At 40.4% G+C, this 21,580-nt stretch overlaps 1 protein-coding gene across 2 annotated transcripts in view; it reads right to left on the bottom strand.

The window, feature by feature from the left end:
* Positions 1–14,027: 14,027 nt before the first annotated feature.
* The window catches only part of GPHN (gephyrin), a 351,760-nt gene continuing 344,207 nt past the window's right edge, over positions 14,028–21,580 (bottom strand). For both annotated transcript variants that reach the window (XM_087819798.1, XM_016223798.2), the window contains 3 exons: positions 18,143–18,246; positions 16,173–16,269; positions 14,028–15,014 (listed from right to left, as the gene is read on the bottom strand). In XM_087819798.1, coding sequence (XP_087675924.1) covers positions 14,881–15,014; positions 16,173–16,269; positions 18,143–18,246 — 335 coding nt within the window. In that variant the 3' untranslated portion in view covers positions 14,028–14,880. The remainder of the gene's footprint in view (positions 15,015–16,172; positions 16,270–18,142; positions 18,247–21,580) is intronic.

The raw sequence follows: 21,580 nt of genomic DNA on the forward strand, positions 1-21,580 counted from the left end.
TCATTTTCCAGAACAGCTGTGATTTCTTACAGTTTTGTCCCTCTCAGCTCAGACTCTCCTCTCAGGTCACATGTCCCTTCTTGAGATCTAGAAAAGCAGATCATCATAGCAGCATCTTTGGTACACTGAATTCCCAGGAGAGGGAAAGGGGAAAAGCAAGCCTGGAAGGTGAAGTGAGCAGAAAAGGAAGGGGAAGAGAAAGGGAGAGACAAAGGGAAGGAGAGCAGGGATGGTGCAGCTCAGCGCAGTCCCCTCCCTGTCGCCGCCGCCTCGTACCTCAGCTCAGGGCCAAGCCACAGGCCTCTCTCGGAGACAGCGTTTACGACTCACTTCAGTTTGGGCTTCCTCCTTTTCATGATGAAGTCTTTTGTGAAAGAAACAAAAATAGACAATAAAGTCCATAGTACAGTTTCAAGAACATTTCAACACTAATCTTGACTCTTATTTCAAATGTGAGGCCCATGGCTTAGGAAGAGCTCTAGCTCGACTCAGCGGGTGACGCGGCCGGAGGGCTGCTGTCCACACCTGAGCTGAGCTGCTGTCGGGGGATCCTGATCGTGGTCTTTGGGGGAACGGAAGCCGGCAGTCGTGACCCATAGCTCACAGTTGGCCTGCAACTACCCAACAGTGAAATCCAGGGCTCCTATAGCCAACGAGGATGTTTGATATTGTGATAAAGGAAGTAATGTAGATGCAAAACACCTCTATGCAATGGAGGGTTGTAAGGAGCCTGCGAGTCTTCCTTCTGTGCATTAGCCAGAGCAGCCTAAACCACCCTCTCACTTGCCAGCTGCTGGTTGTACGTATATACTTATATATGCATATGCTCACTGTGCTCTCACTTGTGTGTAGTTCTCATAGCATATTGTGTAGACAATTCTATCTCATTTCCATAAAATTCCGACTTAAGGGACCCCTTGAGGAATACCTGGACCAGGTGAACTTCAACTACAGTTGCTGTCAGAACTTAAGTGACATAAGGCCAGTATGGAAACTAGTTCGGTGGGGATATAACAGATTCTGGAGTCAGACACATCCAGGTTTGTATCTGGGCTCCATCACCTGCTACTTTTGTGACCTTGGACTGTGTTACTAATATCTCTGAGCTCAATTTTCTCATCTATAAAATGAGAATAAAACTACCCAACTCAGTGCGGTGCTGGGATGACTGAATGCACTGACGTATAAAAAATAGTGAACACCGCGGCTATCAAACAGTGAGCGTCTAAGTGATGCCTGGGTTTGTCCACCACACCTGACCCTGTGTCGTAAAGTACAGTCTACTCAGCATTTGCCAGGGTGGGTTCCCTCTTGATCACTGCTAATTCCATATTTCCCAAATTCCATCCACTCTAAGAAACATATTTTTTCCTCAGCTTAGCAACTCTGAAATGGAATATATCTTGCGGCCACTGGGAGACAATGACATAGTGGTTGTCATTTTGCTGCATGTGCATGAACTTAATCATGGTTATTTGTATTAAATTATGTACATTGCTTGTATTACATGGGTTGCATTTAATTACCATTTAAAATGTGTTCCTAATGGGTACTTGTAAACCTTTTGTTGATATCGTATGGTAAGATTAAGAAAGTCCCAGGACAAAACTTGCAGAATGCAAGTCAGAGGCTCAAAAAAAGGTGCCAGAGATGAGAGTAGAACATCCCTTTAAGAAATGCACAGAGGACAGTGGCACAGATATCATGTGGAAGAAATCTAACTAATGAGAAAGCATTGAATTATGTAATTAGCAGCATTTTTTTTCTTTCTCAGTGGTCCATAACATAATGGTATACATTATAATTGATGGATCTTAGATTTGATGAAATACAATAGTCAACTCTTGTTCATCTAGAAGTGGGTGATAGAATACCCATTTTAGGAAAAAAAATCACTCCAAGAGAGTGACAACATCCACATATTGGAGGGTAAGGCTAGTGTTTACAAATGCGTGCTAATCAGTGGCCCCTTGGAATAGGTAATACCCTCTCCAGCGCAATCACTTAGGTGGCTTCCAGGATCTCTTGTATGTGAGAACATCACCCCCCCCAGAGAACAATCAGCAGATGATCTCCCAGGGGAGCAGGTGTGGCTGTGGATTCAGGGCCACAGAGAGGGAGAAGGAAATGGCAGGAAGGGCAGGGCCTCAGCAGACTGGCCGCCTTGATTGGGACTTGCCCCTCTCGTCCACCTTGAACCTTGAAACAAAGCGGAGGTGAGCTAAGGAGCAGAAAATGTAATAGTGTCTTTTATCTTCTCTGGTGTGATTGTTTTTTTGTTTCTAAACATTTGTTTTAGAATTACTTTGACACCTTTGAATAATGTGTATAGATGGTAAATGTATGCTGAATTTTAACTAGTTTTTACTGTGATTTGAGATTATCAATGTGTGTCTCATAACGCCACCCCCCCTCCAGTTATCTTGGTTAATTAGTCAAGACTGCACTGTTCCTAAGACATATGACTTGCTTTGTGAAACAAACCTGGCCACACACACACACCACCTCACATTCTGTCAATGGCCCAAAAGCAGGATCAGCTCTTTAACTATTTATTAGGTTTACCCTCAATACCTGCAGACAATATTAAAGTTTGGTATATATATGTATACATATGTATATATATATTTCAGCTTCACAAATGTATATATACATAAATGTGTATTATATATTGCATAGCATAGATATTCATATTTTCCCATTACATTAAATCAACAGTTACCAATCATGGTGCAGACCTATTTGGAACATCACAATCTCTTGTAAGATGTGCCAAAATTAATTGTGACCAGTGGCTAACAGATGTTTGAGAAATGATTTTCCCTTAGAAAGCAGTGGATGATTCCTGGTTCCCGCTCTAAGTTCCCTGTGCCCTGCTGTGCTCTCTGGTGGGGATCATAGCAGATCATCCTGACAGTCAGCTCCCCAGCCCTCTTGCCCCATGAACAACCCTCACTGAGATATTGTTGCTAATTTTGGTGATACAGAATAACCCTGATTTATGTGCGCTAGACTTTTACAGATAGTTTTGTTTTCCTCATAATTTTATCCATGGATCCATTTTTAATACAGCTTTACTGAGGTACAATTTACATACCATCAACTTCACTCATTTAAAGGGTACAATTCAATGATTTTTAGCATATTGACAGAGTGGTGCGACCATCACCATAAACTAACTTTAGAACATTTTCATCATTACCCAGGGAAAAGTTTTTAATAAGGATAAATGAAGAACATGCATAGCACATTTATGTCTCTCTCTCATCACCCTGTGACTGTTGCATGCCAGAGAAAGTGACCATAGTCCTTGTGATTAAAGTCAGTGCAGGGAGATGTTGCAAGTGAAATTTGCAATAATGTCATTCATATTAATAAGTTGAACATTTGTAGATTCTATATAAATATCTTAAAAACAGCAAGGCTTATTTATGTAAATTCTTTATGAAATTCCACGCTATCTTGCTTTATTTAATATTATATGGGCAGTATAGGTCTAAAATATAAAACTCATAAGTAAAAACTGAATCTTAGTATTAAAAATAAATTTATCACATTAAAGGACATGAATGAGTATATATGGAATTACAATACATATGTGTCGAGTGAATGTGTGAATTAAAGGAGAGAAGCAAGGCAGGGCTGCTGTGGGCCATTGTGCGAGCACAAAGCAGCTTCACTTCACATACACAGAATCTTTTGTTATTTTTGTTCTACCAGGTCTGTGTATTAGCTTTCACAATCACAGTTCATATTTTCCCAATAATTTATGCCTTTCACTAGGCCCATTAACTGTCCTATCCATCTAATTAAGCAGGCAAGACACAGAGTGATGTCACAGGCGAGGCCCTAACTGTTGCTGAGCAGGGAGGGCGTAAGGAACCTGATGCTACTGGAGGTGGACTACCTTACCCTATCGCTAGCAGTCCTTAGATTCTTTGTTATTTCTCTTAATCAGTGTTTCCCTCCCCCAATTCTCCTTTTTTTCTCTTTTTCAACTCTGAGTGTAGATTAATTTCAGCAGAAATTTACACCAGGCTGCACTTTTCTGCCGAATTACAGTATAATTTTCATTTGAAAAAGCGCTGCTGGCTTTTAGTAAAAGAAAAAGTAGAGATAGTCTACATTAAATCTGATCATAGACCAGAAGCTAATGCCAGTGGTTTAACGGGGGAACCAAGCCCAGAGAAGCTATGAGCTGCATATATTTCAGGGTGGAGCAACTTCAGCTTTGCCCTAGACTTCCCATGATGTCACCAGAATTCCCCATCTGGGCAATGCTCCAAGGATGACCAAGGCCGCATCAGAGCTAATAGTAGTGTGGATGCAAAAGTACCACCCTAGAGTGGTGGTGGGAAGTCTTCATTTTCCCAGGAATAAATGCAGTCTTTGGGAATTTTTTGGAACTGGCACAACTTGAGTTTTAATGGAAATTAGGAAGAAGAGAGAGTGGGCATCTGGGAGCCAGTGTGGAAGTGTTTCTGTAGGCTTTTCTGACTGTCTAATTCAGAGCGGTGTGTATAAATGCCCATAAAATGTTCTCTAGAAGTATCTGCTAATTACCATTCCCATGTGGTCTCTTCCCCGATATTTTATTATAAAAAAATTTCAAACCTAGGGCAAAATGAAAAGAATTCCATAGTGAACACCCCTATACTAACAATCTAGAATCTCTCGTCTTTTTCTTTTGTGTGCTACTTCTGTAATTATATGGACGCGCTTATGGTTTTACCCATCACTTGTTCCAGCTGTTCTCTGTGACACTTGGTGCTCTGAGGCTAGGTCTTCACAGCACTTCGAAGTAGAACATTTACTTAGATGGTTATTTCTAAGATTCTTAACACACTAATAACATTTTTAGGATTGGTCACAATTCTAGGCTGCATTTCCGATTACACCTTTGCGAAGGTCTGAGTATTGTGGCCTCCTCTCTCTTGACTATGGGACCCCCTAACTAACCTTTCAGCTGTGACAGGAGAGCCCTGGGTTCTGGATCTTCTCTCCCATTTGAACAATTGAAAATGACTATCTTCCCACAAATCCATTCAATTCTCAGGCACTCATGGAAGAAAACTGGGGTAACAGTTTGAAAAATCAAAATTTGAAGAGAATCTGGAAAACTCATTTTTATTTCCATCTCAAACACTCAATGAATTATTTTTAAGAAACCCAGTAACCAGGCGTTGGCTCTGAGCTTCCCTGCTTGTTCTGGTTACGGTACAAAAAATGAAACTAGGAGGAAAAGAGCAAGGTATGAAGAAAATAGACACTTTGTCCTTGAATTCTTTGAAATTCATTGAGCTATCCATTCCTTCTCCCTCAGGTCACACCAAAGCCGCCGTAGCCAGAGTCACTTACACAGAGGCGAGGCTGGAACAGACCCCGAGACCTCCTGGATGTCCAGCAGGGGATCCGTCTCCCAGTGGCACGCTTCCAGCTTTTCACATTTCCTTGGCAGAAGGGGGTTGTGTCTACCGGGCAGGCAACTGACCACTTAGTGAAGGAATGGGGGGGGGGGGGGCAGGCTGCTCTGGGCATTGTTCCATTGCTCCTGCATCATAATGTGCTGAGCAGCCCGCAGGGACAGGAGAGCCCGGGGCGCGGCCTGGAGGGGCCTCGGACTCTCAGTGCTGCCGGCACCCCAGCGGGGCCCACGCTGGTTGCAGTGCAGAGTTTTCAGATAAAAACTTTGAGGAGAAAAGTCAGTTTAGCGGTAGAATCACCATGGAAAAGATACACTGAGAAAGCTGAAAACACTTTATATCGTTTATCATTCAGCTGAAAATTTATCATTCAAGCTCCTGACATGCCACTTTTCAGAGACTTGGGATATTTGAGTCACTTCGAGCTTCTGTGACAGGGAACTTCAAAAGACGGTAGCCTCCTTTCCTAGAGGGCAGAGGCCTCTTTGTCTCAGATCTCTGCCGTCGAGCGCATTCTGGACACATCCATAGCTGGCACCCAGTAATTGCTGGGTGGACGAATGAGTCTGAAGACGCACACGCTGTTCTCTCGAGGCTACGCGGTTAGGTTGTGTGCTTTTCTGTGTGCTTAGGAGGTTGTCCCCTTTCCCAAGATACCCCTTCTTCGCCGTTTGTGCTCTGGTCAAGCGCTGCAGACGCCCACCTGCCCACTTGCCTCCTCGCCTGCTCGTGAGGATGGAAGGGCACAGGGGTCACTAGCGGACCACTGAGGCCTGCGGGGGCGCTGATGGCGTTACCTTGGTGAATTCACTTCCTTTGGGTCGCCACATACTAGATTGAAACACTCGCTTTTGACAGGGCCCAGAGGACAGTCAGTCTCTTAGAATTAACATGAACTCTCTTAGTTTTTGAGGGGACGACAGTGTTCCTATTTCCTCCAGAACTGGAACTTCTATCTGGGACTGGGTGTTGGTGTCAGAGAGTCCACAGGATCCACTCCACAGGGTGAATACCAGGCAGTTTTCCCAGGAGCAGAGCTGAGGGCTGATGTATAACTTGAATGTTTAATGGTCTCAGGCTCTGGTGATAGTGCTCCAGAATAACTAGCTCACCTTGCAGGCCAGGGCAGCCTCTCCAAGTGCAGGCTCAAAGGGTTTTCTGTTATTTTTGCCTCAGACACTCCCTTTCCTGTCTTCTATCCTGAATGCCCTCTTTTGCGTGGACAAATTCTTCCTCTAGTTGTCTGATTGCCATAGACTAGATGCCTAGCTACCCGTTTCTTCATCCAGCATAGTTATTGCATGATCCACTTGCCATGTACCTGTTCTTCCTGCCCCAGGGGCAAGAAACAATTTTGCATCAATCTGATCTCACCTCTTCCAAGTTGATGTTATTAATTTAATTATGATGTATGTACCTTGATGAAACAGTTTGATATTATCTCACGTCCATTTTTTTTTTTCTTTTGGAGGCTACCAGTATATTAAAAAAGTGAAGCAACAGGCCCTGGCCAGGTCGCTCAGTTGGTTAGAGCATCATCCTGATACGCCAAGGCTGTGGGTTCGATCCCCAGTCAGGGCACAGAGAAGAAACAGCCAATGAATGCATAAATAAGTGGAACAAATAGATATCTCTCTCTCTCTCAAAATCAATAAAAAGGAGCAAAGAGAGGAAATAAAAATCATTCATATTTCAATATTCACTTTTAAAATATTCATGCTTTTTAATACACACAGAGTATGAAACCTCATGTACAACTTCATTTGGAGATGATGCCACAGTCAGCCCTCTGTCCTGCGCCTCATGAGACGCCCACTTGCTTATGCCTGCAGGGAATCTTCCCATGTTCTAAGCTTGGGATATGAAGCTTTTCTGCCAGGTCTGTCTCCTGTTACTCGCTGAGTGTAATGCAAGGTCAATTCTGTTGGTCAGCTCAGTAATGAATACCTACAATTTACTGAGCTACAAAGGTGAACAGTCTTTGCCTCAGGGAATTTACTGTGAAGTGGGGGAGGGATCATGGAAGCAGATTATTCCAACTCAATGCAGTGATAAGCAGGAGCACAGAGGGTGGACACTTAGTTCAATCTGGGGATTTAGGGAAGGGCTCCTGGAAGAATTAATGCCCAAGCTAAATCTTAAAAGATTAGCCAGCCTGAGCAAAGGCACCGAGGCATAAAATGACATGGCTTGAAGGGGTGACTGCAGATGGTCAGGTTTACATAAAGTTGAAGGGGGGAAATATAAAGTTGGAGGAGGGTGAGGCTAGATTGTAGAGGGCCTTGGGTGCCTACTGGGGGCTTGGGCCCATCTGCCACAGTTTTCCAGTGGAGTTTAGCATGGAGAGATTATGTTCTGGATTGATCATGCTGGTCGCAGCACGAAGGCAATCTGGAGGTACAGAGACCAAGTTGGTAGCAGTGGGAAGAGAGAACAGAGGGTTAGCCTAGGAACTATTACTAGAGTTGACAGAATTTGGTGACTAACTGGATGTGGGGAGTGAGAGGAAAGAATGACTCAGACGTTTCTGGTTTGGGAAACTGGGTAAAGGGTGGTGTCATTAAGCAGAAAACAAAATATAGGCAGAGGAACAGGTGTAGGAGGTAGAGAGAAGGAGTTCTTTGTTTGCGGGAACCCTTGTCTAGCATGTTGCCTTGTATTCAACGGATGCTAGTAAATAATCTATCATTTTTCTTAAACCATCAGTGGCTTCCCAGTGCTCTTAGAATACCTACATATGTCATAAGGGGTGTGTGTGTATTTAGTATAACGCCCAGGAGCCTATACATTTGTGAGTGTGAGCTGGCTCCATCCTGGCTTTAGTTCCCTCCAGCTGCATCTCAGACCACTTCCCCCTCCCTCCTCATGCTCCCGTCTCCTTTCTGATGTACTGTTTAAGCCCTTTTCTGTCTGAAATGCTCTTCTCTCAATTCTTAACACATGGGGCTTATTTTCATTCTTCAGATCTGAGTTCAAATGTTACTTGTTTAGAAAGCCCTTCCTCGATCTCCTGACACGTGATTGTCTCTTAGCTCCAAATCCGACCTTGCATTCCACAATGTGGGGCTGGGGCTGGAGCTCTGCAAACTACATTTCTCATTGCTTTTGTCAGCCAACCTCCCTGTTAGGTTCAACAAGAGGTTTCATTAGACTAGAGGTTTCATTGCAAGCGAGGGGGAGTGGGGGCGACGACACTGGTGTTCCTTCCTGTTTATTTTTGTCACTGTCACCCTGGCAACAGCAACTGGTTCTAGACTTTTTCTGGTGTGCTCTCAGGACCAACGCCTGGGCAGGGCTCTCCTTACGAGGTTGAGTCCTCCCTCAAAAGGGTCTGACCCCTGAGCTTCTAGGCTTTGATTACTTTAGCTGCTTTTGCCCACCTCCCCAGCCCTAGTTGTGGTCATTGCTTCCTAGTTATTACCTCGGACATCTTAATGTTTCCTTTGTGCTTTCCCAGGTTTTCAATACCTATTTAACTTATTCCTACATTAAAGTCTGTTAGTGTGATTTCTGCCTTTTTAAATGGCTGGACCCTGACACAACAACTGAATATGATTTAAGCCTCCACCCACTTATTCTCGAACATACCAGTGCATTTCTTCATAGACTTTTCATAATCTTTATTAAAAATCTTTTTTTCCCCTTTTTTTTGCTTTCTCATACTCTTCTCTCCTCCAGTTGGATGTCAGTCTATCTCCTTCACCACTGTATCCTCAGTGCCTAACATGGGGACTGGCGTGCTACTGTAAAAACTTAATAAATGCTTGTTTAATAAATTATTTCATTATTACAAAAGACTACAGGAGAAATATTGGTAACTGACCATACAAAATGGCCAGCATTGATTAATTCTTTAACATTTTAGTTCTAGGCCAAGCTGTGGATGAACTCTGTAATAACGTACCTTTCTGTTAGAGTCCAGCTTGCTATTTCTTATAAGCATGTTCAAGCGCAATGTATTATTTAACTTCGATCCATCATCATTGGAATAACAAGATACATAGTTTATCTGCTTTGAATTCTGCGCTTACACAAACCTCCACTTTCTGTAACTGGGAATAATAATGACTTACCTCTCGGTAGGGTTTCATGAAGATCAAGAGTTCATTATGGGTTAGATCCACAAAGCTTTGTTGGCAAATAATTTCAAAAATGAAAGCCATCCAAAGAATCCACTTGCTATAATCTGCACATCACTTAATAGCATTTACTTGGTAAACTTGCTTATATTCTTTTTTCATTGTGTGATATGGCTTGAAACAACCCACACATAGAACCAAAAAAGCAGGTTAAAAAGGAACTGCTTAACTTCCACATATCTATAAGTAAGAAGCTAAAAACATCTTCTGATCCAATTAAAAATGGGCCAAGGACCTAAATAGACACTTCTCCAAATCCAAAGAGGACATACAGATGGCTAAGAGACATATGAAAAGATGCTCAAAGTCACTAATCATCAGAGGAATGCAAATTAAAACCAGAACGAGGTATCACTTCCCACCTGTCAGAATGGCTCCATCAACAAATCAACAAACAACATGTGCTGGCGAGGGTGTGGAGAAAGGGAAACCCTAGTGCACTGCTGGTGGGAATGCAGACTGGGGCAGCCACTGTGGAAAACAATATGGAGTTTCCTCAAAAAATTAAAAATGGAACCTATGATCCAGTGATCCCACTTCTAGGAATATATCCTAAGAAACCCGAAACACCAACCAGAAAGAACTTATGCACCCCTGTGTTCATAGCAGCACAATTTACAATAGCTAAGATCTGGAAACAGCCCAAGTGCCCATCAGTAGATGAGTGGATAAAAAGCTGTGGGACATTCACACCATGGAACACTATGCAGCTGTAATAAGAAGGATCTCTTACCCTTTGGGACAGCATGGAGGGGCCTGGAGAGTATTATGCTAAGGGAAATAAGCCAGGCAGAGAAAGACAAACATCACATGATCTCGCTTCTATGTCGAATCTAAAGAACTTAATAAACTGATGAACACAATAGCTCCAGAGACATGGAAACATGGAACAGATGAGGGATCTCAGAGGGAAGGTGTGGGTGGGGAGAGATTAATTAAAGAACTTAAATGCTTATATGCATAACCTATGGACACAGACATTGGTATCGGGAAGGCCTGGAGGTGGGGTGGATGCAGGGTGGAGGGGATCAATGGGGGAAAAATGGGACATCTGTAATACTTCCAACAATAAAGATAAATAAAATAAAATAAAATAACTTATATAGTCTCTATGTAAATATCAATTACCAAGAGAAAGCATATAATACATCATATATATGTGATTCTAAAATAATTTTGGTCAAATAAATGCAAATAGATTAGATGACATTGAGACTTCCACTCTGTCAAGTAGAACCATTTCACTGAACCTTAACTTTTAAATTAAATGGGAGAACATATTTGCCAATGATACATTTGACAAGGGGTTAATTTCTAAAATATATAAAGAACTTGTACTACTCAACACCAAGAAGACAAACGACCCAATTAAAAAATGGGCAAAGGACCTGAATAGACACTTCTCCAAAGAGGACATACAGATGGCCAACAGACATATGAAAAAATGCTCAACATCTCCAAAGAGGACATACAGATGGCCAACAGACATATGAAAAAATGCTCAACATCGCTAATCATCAGGGAGATGCAAATTAAAACCACAATGAGGTATCACTTCCCACCTGTCAGAATGGCTCCATCAAGAAATCAACAAATGACACCTGCTGGCGAGGGTGTGGAGAAAGGGGCACCCTAGTGCACTGCGGGTGGGAATGCAGACTGGGGCAGCCACTATGGAACACAGTATGCCGTTTCTTCAAAAAATTAGAAATGGAACTTCCTTAGGACCTAGTGATCCTGGGAACATTAATTTGAAAGAATATATGCACCCCTATGTTCATAGTAGCATTATTTACAATAGCCAAGATCTGGAAACAGCCCAGCGCCCATCAGTAGGTGAGTGGACAGAAATGCTGTGGGACATTTACACCATGGAATACTATGCAGCTGTGAAAAAAAGAAATCTTACCTTTTGGGACAGCATGGAGGGACCTGGAGAGTATTATGCTAAGCAAAATAAGTCAGTCAGACAAAGACAAGTATCACATGATCTCACTCATATGTGGAATCTAATGAACAAAATAAACTGATGCACAAAACAGAACCAGAGGCCTGGATGCATGGAGCAGACAGACAGCCGGCACAGGGAAGGGGGTTAGGGGCTGGATAAAGGAAGGTGAAGGGATTAAGCAAAAAAGCCTATAAACATCACCTAGACACAGTCTACAGTGTGGTGCTGGCCAGAAGGAAGGGGGTAGGTGGCAGTGGGCAACGTGGGCGGGGGGGGGCTGCTTTGTCTGGGGTGAAGGGCGTGTGGTGCAGGGCACAGGTGATGTTTGTGTTGTTCACTGGAAGCCCGAATGGTTTTGTGAACCAACATCACCCCAATAAATCAACTAAAATAATAAACTTCCTTTATTTCAAATGTATTCATAGTTTTTCCCTTTTCTAACTCAGAAGGAAAAACGTTTCTTTTCTTTCCCAGGCTACTTGGGCCACCAGGGTCCTTGAATCCAGCCCTTCCTTCCTCTTTCTCCATCTGGAACCTGGCTCTTGGATTTTAATATGCCCACTACTGTTGCTTCTCTTTTCTCAAAACCCACAAAATGTTTCCTCCACCTTGTTATTGGTTCAAGCCACCATCCTCTGTCTATTTTCCTTCTGCACAAGTTCCGAAGGGCACATACTTACGGTTTCTAGTTTGCGATCTGGCTTTGCCCTCAGCCCATTACTGAAGCTGCACTTTTGTGGCTCATGAACAGTTGCCTTATCAACAAACCTTCCTGAGCCTTCATCTTCCTGGTCTTTTCCTTTTTGTAGTCGATTATCCTTCCTTTTTGAAGCTCTCCTCCTTGGCTTTTGGGACACTGTTCTACCTGGCTTCTTCTCTTCCACAAAATGCTCTTACTTTTGTTCCATTCATGGCCTTCTCCCTCCAACACTCCAAAGTAAGATGCTCCCAATGGCTCTGTCCTCTTCAGATTGATTTTCTGTTTCTGTAGCTTGGTGTTTAAGAGTATGGACTCTGAAGCCAGATTGCTAAGTTTGAATCCTGGCTCCTCCTCTTACTAGCTGTGTGACCACGGACAAGTTGCTTACTCTTTCTGTGCCTTAACTTCCTCATCTGTAATATAGGAATAATAATCCTTACAGGGTGGTTGTGCAAATTAAACAAATGAAAAGTGCTGGCTGTATAGTAACCTCTATATAATGTAATTCATTGAACAAATATTTACTGATGCCTACACATATGTACATACATCAGGAAATCTTCTAAGGACTTGGGATAATGTAAGTGAATAAAATAAACAAAAATTCTTGCCCTTGTAGAGCTTACATTATATAATAAAAATAATTATTATTAATTGTCCATAATTCTGTTTATGGAATACCCTTCTTCCTGCATCATCTTTAAAATTGTACACTTCCTTTAAGACCCACTAAGATGCCATCTTATCCCCTGAAATCTTACCTTGTAGGAAGTTATCATCTGAACTTCTCCAACTCTTTAAATCTGAATTATGTCATTTATCACATTCTACACACTCTACCGTGTATGTTCAAGTATCAAAAATATCCAACTTTATGGTTACTTGCAGGTGTTTTTAAACTCCCTTGATGGAGTTAACGTTAGCTACTATCTCTACTCACCTGTGTAAACAGCAGCATGATCTACCTTGTACCCAAGTACATATTAGATGATCAGTAAATATTCCTTCAGTGAATGTAAGTAAAGCACTGTTCAGAACCTTTCATTTGACCTCTATTAATTAACCTTATCTTCCTTAATTGCAAATATAAAAGAAAACTTAAAATATAGAATATTGTATTTTCAACTCTGGAAACATCAAATATCAGGATTAAATATCAGTTGCTTGCGACTTGGCTTTATTCATCATCATTTAGCACTTTGCTCACCAGGAGGCCAATTCCTGTTGTTCGTCTTACTAAGTATACCCTACAGCATATTCAATGTTTCCTGTCACCACCATTTGAAAAGTGCCCCTAAATTTTTCTTAAAGGAGCCATGCGGATGGAATATATTTCATTTGTCGCATTTTCTGTGACTAGCACAGATTCTTCCCATTTCTCACTTTCTTTCTAACATGATCAAGCCATGACTAGGTTCTCACCTGAAATTTTCTGGTTTACTACTTACTTTTACTCCCTCCATTCCAAAGAACTGTAAATGCTTGAAATTTGTTTTTATGGCACCTAAATAAGAATTTAAATAGTTTTTTCCTCCTAAATTATTAACTATCTTTCCTCTAAATTTGCTTCTTACTCTCCAGCTATGACCGGAAAGACGAGACCAGCCGCAGGTTCTCTGTTTTCTAATCTGTATTTTCACAATGCTACGGATCACGATCCTGCAGTAAAAGATGCAGTATATTATACCGCACTGTACATCTCCTGCTATCACTTAACCTTGCTAAGTCATCTTAAACGTGCCTTTTATCAGGCAGAACCACATCAGAAAGCGTGACAATGTTCTCTTTTTCAATAACGAGGCCAACACGATGGATTTTTATATAATGACCAAGGATTTTTTTATTCATTAAGTTTCAGTATCATTACAGAAAATGTTATGGTACAGAGTTGTTTATCATTATTTTTTCTTTGCTCTTGATTTCCACATGAATGCTGGTAACACTAATATCTGTACAAGATCAGTCTTTGATTTTATTTTTTGTTCTGTACAATTTTAAATGTATTGGTTAAAAAGGCTGTCAGCACTTAAGGAAGCATTTCCCCCCCACTTGTTTGTTCAAATAAAAGGTATCCAGTTACTGCCCAAGAGTACTGTGCCGTGAGGCTGCCGGGGAGAAACGGCCCGGAAGCGGTGAGGATGGCTCTCCTTGAGGCAGGGCAGGGCCGCCACCCAGGCGCTCTTCCTGTGGCACTGTGCACATAAACACGATACATGATAAAGAACAAGCGGAAGCTCTCTGGAAAGCGGGTATGAAGCGTACTAAGAAGGGAAATCCAAGTGTTGCCTACGCTAGTATAAATAAGCAGACAGCCTTGATTTAAGAGCATAAGTAGTTGTTTAAAGATGAGAAAAACACAAGTTCTGCAGGCACCTACTGCTGTCTACTAAAAGCTATCGCTATCAGACCTAGCATTGAACACACAAAGCAATTTGCAAGAAAGGAAAAATTTGCTTTGATATAATCAGAAGAGTTGTCTGTTAAGATTTATTTTTAGGTGTCTTTTCTTTAAAAGGTATTTAAATTCTTTTTGAAATATAGTTCAAGATGTTGACTATACAGATCAACTTTTATCCAAATCAGAAAAACTAGCTGTGCCGTTGCATATTACAGGATACAGTCAATGATATGTGGACATGCATCAAAGCTTTCTCCCGCTGGTGACCATCATAGTCGTCCAATGACCATGACGTCCACCACCTCTCCCTTGTGGAGCTCCACGTACTGCTCTGTCTTTGGAGGTAGCATCAACAATCCGTTGGCGCTGCGCATGCTCATCAGACGGCTGCTCATCTGATTACCTAGAAAGAAATACTCTTATTACAGCAGCATAAGCATCACAGTGGATACATCTGGAGCCCTTGCAGTTCTTTTCAAAGTAGGAAGCCATGAATAGAAACACAGTCTTCAAGAGGAGGAGAGACGGTCAGACTTCCCAGTACCCTTTTCAGGTAGCCTTGCAACTGTATCCTCTGCCACAGGCGGCAGGCACTTCACTTAGCCATCTTATTTAATTCTCACAGGCTCAAAAGAGTTGAAGAAACTTGCTTAGGGTCCTACTTACTACTTGGCAGCTAATTTGAATTCAAGTGTCTGATGGCAAGGCCCCTGTACTTAGTGTTAGTTGACATCTGTACTTTACAGGACTCTTGTTTAAAGGGCAATACAATTTTATTCGAGTCACAGAAAAAACTTGGTAAAATGTAGCCAGAGAAGTTGGGGATAAAAGTATCAAGTTTAGAGGAGGAAACTACAGAGCTCTGAATTATCAATATTGATTTCTCATCCCTTAAATTTTACCAATATCTAGGGTATAGTAGAGGCTACAGAGGATCGCATTATAATTGGGCTTAAATCTCACATTTCAGGGTGGCATAGCCACAATCCTTCCTTTTCCTATAACCAAAGCTATGTTCAAAACTTATAGTTTGAAGAAACAGATAAAAATCTTTTGTAATTCTAGATTTGTACTTCAAATGCTTATCTAGAAAACATGGCTCCATAGAATAACTAAACCTTTATTATTATTATTATTATTACATTTTAAAAATCCTCACTCTAGTATATTTTTTCCATTGCTTTTTCAGAGAGAGTGGAAGGGGGGAGAGAGAGAGAAACACTGATGTGACAGACATTGATTGGCTGCCTCCTGCACGTGCCCCAACTGGGGTGGAGCCTGCAACTGAGGTACGTGGCCTTGGCTGGAATCAAATCCGGGGCCCTTCGGTCCACGGGCCAACTCTCTAACCACGGAGACAAACTGGCCAGAGCCATTATTATTTTTTACTCTTGCTATCCTATTATGCAGTACTGTTTAGGACTATTTAACTCACCTAATCTTTCAAAAAGGAAAATATAACAATTCAAATTGGGTATACCCGAGGAAGGAGGTTATATATAAAACTGTGTGTTTTGCCAGGATGGGTCCATAGACGTACCTGCAGGTGTGAATGACTAACCTGTACTCTGTGCCCACGGCAGTGGTTCTTGGTGATGCCAAGTCAGTATACACCGATGGTACTCTGGGCGAGGATCCAGTTTTACATCACATGATAACTATAGAATAAGGAGGAAAAGAAAACAAATCTGATCATTTGACCATCCCTTAAAACTGCAGTTTACAGTAGACATGAAAAACATGTTGGCATTTTGCTGTTTCCACAACTGCCACCTGTGTTCTTAATACAGGAAGTCCAGAGGTTGGTTGCTCTGATTAAGAGAGAAGGCGGCCAAGAAGTTGGTCTTCACTGGGGCGAAAAGGGCAGGTGAAAAGGACAGGGCCTATTTTTCAAGTCTAATATTATGGGCTGTGAGGAAAGACACCTCTGGCTTATAAACTCAAAAATTTTAACACTGAAAATAAAGGAGGCAGACCTAAACAAGAATAATAAAAAACAAGATCTATATCTGTATGCCCATCCATCCATCCATCCATCCATCCATCCATCCATCCATCCATCCATCCATCCATCCATCCAGGAAATATTTAGAGGTACTGTTTGGTTACCCATTCATACACCTATCTTTAACATAAATGGGATAGCTACTTTATTTTTCTCTTGAATATTTCCCTAATGTCTCAATACTGATATAGAAGCTCACTAAGGCAACTAAAAGTAGTCTCTATTAAAAGTTGTATCATTTTGGCTTAGCCACATCACTGGTAATAAAATAATTCCTCTGAATGAGTCTTTGCTATGAAATGGCATTTTTCATATTCTTCTAAAAGAGGAAATTCCTTTCTATCATAGCAACTTCAGTTCACATACATGACACAGAATGGCCAATCAACCCTCAACCTGGGGCCATTGCTTTTTTAATGTTATTAAATTCATAGTGATATCTGATAAGTTAAAGTGATAATGTGTTAGTAGCAGGTGCCTAAAAGGTATTCTCTGAACAAGTTTATACAGTATATAATTATGAACAATAGTCCAAAGATTAGTTCAATATTAGTGAAAACAAGACTTGTTCCAGTGTACAACAATTAACATTTTTTACTAGCATAATAATCATTTAACTTACTCTACCTTAAATCATCTAGAAAGGCTTTATTCAACTAACAGAGATATTGTTTAGATAAAATGATACAATGAAAATTGGAAATTTTGATTCAAGTAAGTCTGTCTCCAATCCACTCTGGTTACTACGTTTTTAAGCATTCTAATTACTGACTCTGACAATCCATGCTTTTCCTCTGGAATCCAGAATAAAATTTAATTCCAGGGTGTTTTCCTTTATTAAATCACACTCCACTCTTTCACTTAATCTTGCTTATGTTTATATTGTATTTCATATCTACTGGGGTTTAACTTGCAATTATTCCTAAATTATTTTGTGCTTACTTGAGGGCAAAAATCTCTCTTTCAATCGCTCTCTGTATGTATGTGTGTTCTCTGGTACTAACTGTAAGAGCTATTCAAATGGCTGTGGAATCTGCCAAGTGTTTAAGCAGGTTTCCTCCCCAGCAATGCACTGATTGCTTCATGGTAGTACAGTGGAACAAATGTGGGAATGAGATGATACCTGACACCTAGGTTCTCCTTCAAGTTATACTGCTAACTGATGGTGTACTAGCAAGTTATTTGGCTTTCTTATACTTGTTTGTTCATCTACAAAATGGGGTTGTTTGCTTTAAAGGAGATATTTATATTCACTTAAGAAACAAGGATCAGTTGCATCAGATTGTCATTATATCTCCACTCCTGTATGGATTCTTGCTGGGGAAAATTACTCATGTTAGAAGTCATGGAATAATGTGGGAGGGGAATAAAAGGGACCCTTCCCTCTATTTTCTATCACAAAGGAGAGACTATAACTGCATTTCCTCTCAAAACCAGTATAAAATTCTAGATGTTTCTAGATCCAGATCATATTCTTAATTGTTATTAGGCTTCCATTTTGGTTCCTGGTCGTTAGAAAACATTACCCTGGCTTTGATGATGGTTGGCCGAGGATCCAAGATGCCTTGCATCTTTCTCAGTGCAGGCACAACAAAGAGATTGCAGGTGACCACGGCTGACACAGGATTCCCTGAAAGTCAACCAAGCAGTTATTATGGTACACACAGAAAATTTACCAAATAATTATGACTGTTTATATCTTCAGGTATCATAGAGAGTGATGTCACTACTTGTCTTTCTCTTCTGAATCACCTTGAATTCAAAAGGATGTCAGAATAGATCTACAGTCAACCAAATGCCACAGAAGGTGCACCCTCAGAAGATGATTAACACCATTTATTTCTTCCTTTCTGAGAGCTATACATGGAAAGCCATTACCAATCTTGGTAAGTTTTAAAGCAGTTTCTTCTTGCTAGTTTTTTGTTGTTGACACTATTACAGACGTCACCCATTCCCCCCTTTTATTGTTGTCTACTTGCTATTTTTAAAATGTTTAAAAATTTCTATAGTAAAAAAAACTTAGTACAAAAAGTATTAGAAAGTAGGATAAACATAAAGAGATTTATCCATAAGCCCTTGTACCCAGACATTTCTTTAAATTTAAAAAATAAAACTAAATGATTTAAAATGTGAAGGACTTGAGGATAAAGACTGCATGGACTGAATTGTGTTGTTTTTCCTCCCATTCATTTGTTGAAGTCTTAACCCCCAATGTGACTTTATTTGGAGATAAGGCCTTTAGAGAGGTAATTAAAATTAAATGAGGCCATAAGGGTGAAGCCCTAATTCAACAGAACTGGTGTCCTTATAAAACAGGAAGACACATCAGGAGTGTGTGTGCACAGAGGAAGGCCATGTGAGGGCATAGTGAGGAGATAAGGAAAAACCTCAATAGACACTAACCTTGCCTGAATCTAGCTCATAGATTTCCAGTCTCTAGAGCTGTGAGAAAACAGACTTCTGTTATCTGTAATCCAGTCATCTAGTCAGAGATATTCTGTTATGACAGCCTCAGTGGACTACTTCAAACACCAAGTTCTTTCAGAGCTATTTAAAAAATGTGAGAAATTCATTTGTACCTCTCCAAGAAGGCATCTGGGTATGTCACACACTTTGAAGAGAGGAAAGGTTGGTTATGAAAAAAATGACTGGGCTGAGAATAACAGATTTAGTTTCTTGTGTGGTATATTAACTAACTAAGCTGTGTGACCCTGGTGAGTTCCAGACTTTTTTGAGTCTAACTTAACTCATTCACAAAATCAAGGTTGAACTATATGATTCTCAATATTCCTTCTGGTTCTAGAATTCTAATTTTATTAATAATTGTATATAGTTATATGTGAATATGTATGTAAATGCTGGGGATATATGAGGGGCCATTAGATTTTTAGGTTCCCTTGGCCTGGCTATGTGCTGTTAATTGTATCATCAAAGTAAAAGGCAGTGGTGAGTTTAGCATATTATTAGCTAAAACCATACTTTTAATTTCTTCTACCTACAAAAGTAGCTAAGAATAGATTTTTTTGAGTTGTAAAAAATGACAAGTGATATTACTTCAACAGAAAAATGATTTGTCCAACAGAACTAGACTCTTAGTAAGAATCAATTGCTTATCTCTTGCCTCAAAATACAGAAATATGGAATTTTTTCTGGAAATAAAAATCAGTTATTATTTATTTAACAATGATTACAAAATTCCTGTAATTGCTATTGCTTTATAACACTACTCTATAAAAACAGGACTGGAAGGACTGACATAAAAAAATGCAGATAGTGGTTATTTCGGGGGGAAGGGGATTACTGATAACATTTCTTAATGCTTATCACTATTTTCTAATGTTTTTATAGTGAAAATGTGTTATACAGTAATTTAAAAAGTTACAAAAATAGCAAGTAGATACACAAACTTTAAACTGCTTTAAAACTTATCAAGACTTGTAATGGCTTTAAATGCATGGCCCTTGGGAAAGAAGAAATATAACTCTGAATTTTAAAATCCTTGTAAAAGGAACTTCTTTGCTGGTTCTACAACCTGAACATGTGAGCGCTTGCTGCCCTCTTTAGGTTTATTCAGGCTGAGCAGAGAAAATTTCACATTAAAGCAGTAATTTGAATATAGGTTATTGAATTATAACTTTTTTGGTGGATAAACAATACTTCCTTAGTAATGGTGAATTAGGCTCCCACTCTAATATTCTTTTGTCACTGATGGTCAGTAGGTTGAATCATAGCTTCTGTAGACAAAGTAAACAGTGCCTTCTAGGCAAATTAAAGCTACAAAGAGGATTGTATTTTTATATAATGGTTTTTAGAATATCTAAGGATATATTAAAGGCCATAAGGAGTTCTATACTACAGATAAAATTTGAAGACTCCTTACTTATATGTCCTCTCTCTTAAAATCTCCTATATGATAGAAATCTAATCTCTTTTATGCTTATACATTTTTGGGGGCTTTAAAAATGATTTTAAAGTTCTACATTTTTCTGCTTGCTTTCTTTTCTTTATATCTCTATTTTGAGACTTATTTAATATAAAAAGCAAATAAATATCTCAAAGCCACCGTATTTGTCCATCTGAAAGGAATAAGTAGGTTATTTTCTGAAGGAACTTGTGTCCAAAAAGAAAAAAAAAGAGAGAGAGAGAATGGGACACTGCTACAGATTAGAGAATACTTTTAAAAGTTGAAAATAACAAGTAGATATACAAAGTTCCAAACTGCTTTAGAATTTATCGAGATTAGTAACGGCTTTAAAAGCACAGCTTTAAATACACAGCCAAAATTCAATAAAAAATTGAATTCATGAAATGAACCACTTGGCTTTTAAGAAAATACAGATAAACATTAAAAAGTGCTATTCGTAATTCCCTTCCCCCGGAAATAACCACTACCTGAGCATGCGAGTTTCCACTCACGCTGCAGCGAGGGTGAGGGCTGTGATGTAGGCAGACCGATGATGCCTGGGATTTGGCTGAGAAGCACCAGCACTGGCAGCCCCTCCTTCCATGTTGCCCCCCCCCACCGCCCACCCGGCCAATCTGGCAGAAACCAAAGGCAGTTTTGTGTGCTTGTCCTAGTGTTTGCACGGGTGATTCACAGCCCTTTAGGCCCTTACTTCAAGTTGTGGGACATGACTAAGCTGCTAACTTTGACCAGTTTCCTAGAAGGAGAAGCAGGTATCCCAGAAAGATCCAGTGACAGCTAACACTTGGTTATCATCTTAGGGTTTGGTATATGCTCTGAAAGATACTATCTAATTTGACTTTCACACCAACCCTGTGAAGTAGATATTAGCCCCATTTTATAGATGAAGAAACACCTTCAGTGAGGTTAAGTGACTTGTTCAAGTAAGTAAAGCTAGGACTTCAGCCCAGGTCCTTTAGATTCCAAATCAAGTGCTCTGGATTCCAAATCGGGTGACTGGTCACCTGGGATTAAAAAAAATTTGGTCTTCTTTTTTCAG

This window comes from Miniopterus natalensis, chromosome 1 (assembly GCF_054644295.1).
Source record: "Miniopterus natalensis isolate mMinNat1 chromosome 1, mMinNat1.hap1, whole genome shotgun sequence".
In the NCBI taxonomy this organism is placed as follows: domain Eukaryota; kingdom Metazoa; phylum Chordata; class Mammalia; order Chiroptera; family Miniopteridae; genus Miniopterus; species Miniopterus natalensis.